The 6,242-nt window shown below is 34.0% G+C and overlaps 1 protein-coding gene across 1 annotated transcript in view; it reads right to left on the bottom strand.

Moving 5' to 3' along the window:
• Positions 1 to 456: 456 nt before the first annotated feature.
• Positions 457 to 6,242, bottom strand: part of LOC149804123 (coatomer subunit gamma-2-like) — a 37,761-nt gene continuing 31,975 nt past the window's right edge. The window contains exons 22-25 of the mRNA XM_089954090.1: positions 4,554 to 4,722; positions 3,358 to 3,455; positions 2,252 to 2,390; positions 457 to 1,374 (exon numbers count right to left, since the gene is read on the bottom strand). Of these exons, the coding sequence (XP_089810216.1) occupies positions 1,142 to 1,374; positions 2,252 to 2,390; positions 3,358 to 3,455; positions 4,554 to 4,722 (639 nt within the window). The 3' untranslated portion in view covers positions 457 to 1,141. The remainder of the gene's footprint in view (positions 1,375 to 2,251; positions 2,391 to 3,357; positions 3,456 to 4,553; positions 4,723 to 6,242) is intronic.

Genomic DNA, 6,242 nt, shown 5'->3' with positions numbered 1-6,242 from the left:
AAAATGGTAATTGCAACCTAGCTCAAGTGGAGGGGTATTTTAAATCATTTACATAAGGATTATTCATTCCTACCTTAACATCAAAACATGGAATCAGTCTTATATTTGCATTCAGTTTTTAGTTTGGGTGGATTTGTTTAAATTGTTCACTGGAAATACAAAGTGCTCATCAATACTTCTTGGACTAAAATCATTAATTTGTAATTATAGTGAATTCAGTCAAGGAGATTTTGGATTATATTATTGTGATACATCAAAAGACTTAAGATCTTCACATTCCAGGCCATTGGCACATTTAAAACTTCAGGCACATCAGCACATTCAATACTGGAATTTACTTGGAACACCACTGGAATTAAATTGCAAGTTTGTTCATCTGGACTTCTGATAGAATTTGTAGGACTATTTGGGATTAAGCTTAATCTCAAATCAAATGACATTAAAGAAAACAAAACAAACCCTCAATTTTATTTTATTTTCCAATTCCCTTCAAAACTGGTATGGCATGATACACTTAAATAGCCAACAATTTCTTCACAAACTTAAGCACAGCTTCTACAATATACATGTAACTGGCTTATTTCTCATTTTAAGTTTCCATTTATCAACTAGAATCATAAATCAGTGGGAGACCAATTAATTAACTTAAGGATTGTATATTCTACTTATATTACATTACATAAAGATAAAAATAATCCTTAAACACCTATATATCTAGACACATCTCATGAAAATACTCCCAAAGGTTTGTTTTCAAATCGGCAGTACATGGACTTTTTGACTCTATCAAACACGATAGTTCTAGTTTCAAACCATTAATTACAAGTATTATGATGCAAGTTGATTAATATATTTAAGAAAAGAAATGCATGTCAATTTAATTACATGGAATATAGTTATCTAACAACTATTGGAAACCTACTTCCTTGCATGTAATAACAGTTTTGCAGAGTTTACTGAAGGATCAGGTTGAAGAATTAAATAACCACAAGTTAATATTTGTGGAAGTTGATAATCACCATATGTGAAACTGTTTGACATGTGGAAGCCACAAAATTAAGAAGCAGCAAAATGTTGGTTTATAGTAATTTTATGCATAAACAGTCAAAATGAGAAATTTTCCAACTGACTGTGACCCTATTTAACTTATAGCTGAAGCCAGTACTTCAGACACACTTTGATCTGTTGATCTGATGGTCAACTGCATCGTGACTCCAGCTTCAGACATGGCTAGTTTGGACCTCACCAAAGCATCATGTCCACCACGATACACTCCTGCCAGGTACAAAGTGTGAGCATTCTTCCCCTCAGGCACCTTGTCCGAGCGCTCACATGGCTGCATACCCATGCACTGAATGATGTTGGTTACAGCTTCTGCAATGAAAGGAGTAATTTTATAGTAATGGTGCTAAGTATTATCATATTCGTACAGTCAAGATTTACTTTGTTCATCAAACTGAGAAAGACTATGTAAAGCTCCATTCATCTTAATTCCAATAATCACATGACTACTGTTTTATTTAATTTAAAATATCCATAATATACTTTGTATATGTCCAGTGTAGTTACACTGAATGATGTCACAAATGACACCACAATGTCATTCAGTAGAAATAACAATTGAGGCATTCAGATATATTTCAAAGGGATTTCATTACACTATTCTGTGGTTTGGTCAAATAAAATCATACTTTTTTCATCATCACGGCACAAGTGAAAGTAGTAATTGAAGTATTCACAGGATTTTGTGCCAATCCTTTATCAAAGGGAGATCACTAACTGCTACCTAGGAGGACAGATAACCTATAGCTACAAATTACTAGCTTACAAGGGCTGGATTTGCAATGTAGTAGTAGTTCTCCTAATGTATTATGATCATATAATGTATTCAACTTGTTTCTTAAATTTCATATGAAATGAGCACTCGGGCAAGATTCTCTATTTATCAAGTGTAACTTTTGTGCTGATTGTTTTGATGTTTATACATGGAGCTAGTCCCTTGTGTAACTTCCAAGTTTCAAATACCAGAAATTACAAGTCAAGTCCAACTGCAAACATCATAGATTCTGATCTGCCATCACAAAATGTGCAGGCAGATCCAGGTCTTTGTTGTTTATTTTACCGATTTCCCTATTAAAAAATTGCAAAGAACCAGATCTGCTTGCGCATTATGTGATGGCAGTTCTGAGTCTGTACAGTTTGCAGTTGGATCCAATTTGTGAGAGTACGATACTGAATTTTTTTTACTAACCTTCCAGTGTCTTCATAGTTGATAGGGAATAAGTCTCTTCAACTTCAAACTCTGGCCCAACTTCTTCCCAGGAGGCCCCAAAGTTTGGCTTCATCACCTTCTGGACATGATCAGCAACACCGACCTCCACATCTTCCAGCTACAAACAGTGGTTGTATCAAATCAAAACTCATTTATGTTCTTTAACAGTATAATCATTTTCTAGATGTATATAAAATTCCAGATTGATGTCTCTTGTATTAAGAAAACAAAGTAAATGCTATTAAGAAATTAAAGATTTACAATGTGAGCTCATCCTGTTCTATGCAGTATAAAAAAGTGCAAAAACTGACTTCAAAAATGTTTTCAATGCATTTCCATGTCAAAATTTCAGTCTAATTTTGATTGTCTTGCAAACTGCAATTTAGAGCTTAAATGATTCACAATGCTGATATCATGCACTGATAGTGAAAACTGCACAAATTTTCACAAGGATACTTTTCTTGGCTTTTATGATTGGTACAATTTATAGATTCAAAGAACAATGAGCTTGCCGTAGAAACGACAGGACCTATTTCCCCAAGTCCTTGAACTTAAGTACCAATAAAATTGTCATTTTCTGCAAAACCATGAAAACTGAGACTTATTAAATTAAATGAACTTGATGTAAAATCCTACGTTTCTTTAATAAATAGTTTACAACAAAACTCAACTGATAACAGTTCTGGAAAGACAGAAATAGTAGTCACCTCAGATCTCGCTGTTTTCTCAAGACACCAGAAAAAAAAAAGTTCTTTTCCTGTATGAATTTTGATTTCTCTCAGTGTTGAACAAAATCAAAGATTTTTTTTATTCATATTCAACAGATACATGAATATGTGCTAATTAGAACAAAGATCTTTAGATTTGTAATCTAGAAATCTGAATTGCTTTGCATCATTATCACAGTGAGGCCTATTCCACTAAAGTCTCTTTGGAAAGAGGCCGGGGTGCTAATGACAAAAGTTTGGGGTTATCCACCACTAAAAGAATCAAAATTATAATCTCCCACACCCCAAAATAAATTGATTAAGGCACCACCGAACATAACATTTTAACAAATTGTACTAAAGGCGGCAATAACATACCACATATTCATCTTCATACCCCTCTTCATCTGGTTCCCCAGTGTTTGGATCACAGTCCTTCACTACAAACTTCAGAGTACAGCTGAAGGTCCCAGTCACTGTAATAAACAACAACAGATTATTTTCAAAGTTGAACTAAATTGTAACAGTATTCTTCGCAGCCCATAAACTGTACAACAGGCATATACAAATACAATGACTAGATGACAAAAAAAACCCCAAAATTGTTAGCTTAAATAGATAATCACTTGATAACACCCAATACAAAATACTAAGTTGCTGAAGCGAGACATGTTTACATGACCTAGCTTGGGCAAAAGGTGTTTGCTAAGATATATCCAAATACAAAGGGATATGACACTAAGATCAATGGTGTATAATAAAATGACTAAGCAGAAAAAATTCCAACAATAAGGTGATGGATAGATGAAAAGGCAAGATGAGTTATTTCCTCTTTCACAATTCTGGCAGGGCATAAAAAACAAACAGGCTATCAATGAAATTGAAATACCTGTACAAAATACCAACTGCAGTTTAGATTATGATTTGGTAATTTTTTTTAACTACAGTCTTTCCACGAAATATCATACTGCCACATTTCTCCAATGATAAACTATGTCTTGATGGTAAGAAGCCCCCACCACCAATTTTAGAAAAAAGGTATGTATTGGTATTTAGCAGCATGACTATAACATGCTGATCAATGGTCAAGTTCTAAAAAAGTTAATATAAGGAATATCACCAAGAAAAACATTGGGATGAAAAACCCTTCCAAATAAATGCAAATATGAAGTAGAAGCATGATTCCATAAGACCACCCCATATATTTGTATGCATTCATATGGCTGGCCCCTGGATCTATCATGGGAGAAATAATATAATAGGTATGTGCAACTTCCTCCAAGGTGTGAGCTGGATTTGACTATTAAAGTCGCACCAAAATGATGTAACCAGATAAAACCAGGTCACAGGAAAAATGTGGAAAGGCAATAGGTTGTGCTAGCCTGACGTAACAACAACAATAAAAGACTATTAATTTTATAATATGTCACCGATATTCTTTGATGTTTTAAAAAAAATACTCAGTATAAGACAATACCTATTTATATACACTATGATAGATCTTGTTTGATGAGTAAGTATACAAATTATATATGCTCTTGACAGGTGTTTCATGAGTAAATATACAAACATACCTTGTGTAGGTTCATCAGGCATTCTGACCATTGTGTACGTAGTGCCTGGTGTATCATATGACAGTTTGGGACAATGTAGGTACTTGATCACCTCAAAACCATCAGATGGTTCCAAGTGGACACTGGCATTTTCCAATATTTGGTCATTCAGTGTGTTGGTGCAATCAAACTGAAATAGTAATTCCAGTTCATTTTGACTATTTATACCATCCAACAATTCAGCACAGGTCAAAAATTTTAACATGTATACCATCAAGCAGTCCAGTACAGGTAGAAATTTTGACATTTATATCGACAAGCAGTTCAAGACATATTGAACATTTGGACACTTATACTGTCTGGCATGTAATTCACTTATACTGTCCAGCATTGAATTGGAAAGAGAAGGACAAATCACAAGTTCTGCCAAATTCATGAAAATCATGATTCTTGACCAGTAGAAAAATTTAGGATTTATCTGCCCTTTTGGTATCATGACTACTTGTCCATTTTCTATTTTTTTCTTTTTTGCCTTGCACATGCATCTGTTTTAAAACAATAATATAGAGGAAGACATGACCAATATTTGCACCTGAAACGATTTTACAGTCCTGTCTAAAGCAAAATTTAAACCAACAATGGATTAGCTTATTTTAATACATGCTCTCCAGTAGCTGGAGCGTATTATATAAAGATCTGCATCCATATGAATATTACCATGTTTGTTTCCAAACGGTAACTAGTTCTCCACCATTTACCAAATTCTGTAAATATCTTGCATTTGGAATAATGAACATTAGCAATTTTGAGGTCAAAGCCCAAGGTCACTGTCAGTGAATGACGAAACATGGATTCTATATACAAACATTATTTCTGGACCATAGACATTGACAAAAGTTTTGGAATGGCTTGCACTTAGAGGAAGGAAGAAGCCTATCAATTTTTGATTAAAAGGTCAAAGGTTAAGGTCAAAGTTAATGAAAGAAGTGATATGGTTTCTGCACATTAACTTGCATCTCACTTCACAAATCTTGCCAAAACTTGTAGATGGCTTGCACTTTGAGTATGGAAGAAGCTCAGTGATTTTGGGGGCTCAATAATTATGGTCATTATGGGAAGAAAAAAACCAGAAAAAAAATGGTTCCTCCATAACAGTGTTGGTTGTTGACCACATATCTGCACCAAAGTTTGTGAATAGCCTGTACTTTGGGTAAGCACAAAGTCTACTGATTTCTGGGTCAAAATGTCAAAGGACAAGCTTACTGACTAAAAGAAGAAAAACGGTTTCTGCATAACAATTTTAGTTCTTGACCACATACCTTTACCAAAGTTTGTGCAGGGTTTTACTCAAGCCAGGGTTCCTGCAGACTTAACAAAAACAATTTCCATAACTTTTACAAATTTTTTCTATGGCCATTTCACAAAACTCGAGGACCACAATATCTTGCATTGTCAAGTAAATTAATACAAAGACAGACATATATCAATGAAATATAACTAAGAAATGAATAACAAATATTTTCAATATGCAGATTTGGCCATATTTGTTTTCAAATCTAACTAAATAGAAAGCACATGAGCTCTACTTTTAGGGGAACTTGCTACTGTTATATGAAATTAACCCATTTATCGTTCGTAACCGTGCCATGTTTGAAACAAGTTTCCTGAATCAGTGCTCAGCACTCAATAAAATTAGCAGTTATCAAATTT

Source organism: Sinohyriopsis cumingii, chromosome 3, assembly GCF_028554795.1.
Source record: "Sinohyriopsis cumingii isolate HCF-2022 chromosome 3, ASM2855479v2, whole genome shotgun sequence".
NCBI lineage: Eukaryota > Metazoa > Mollusca > Bivalvia > Unionida > Unionidae > Sinohyriopsis > Sinohyriopsis cumingii.
Note: the sequence above shows the minus strand (reverse complement) of the source record. Positions and strands in the feature narration are given on the sequence as shown.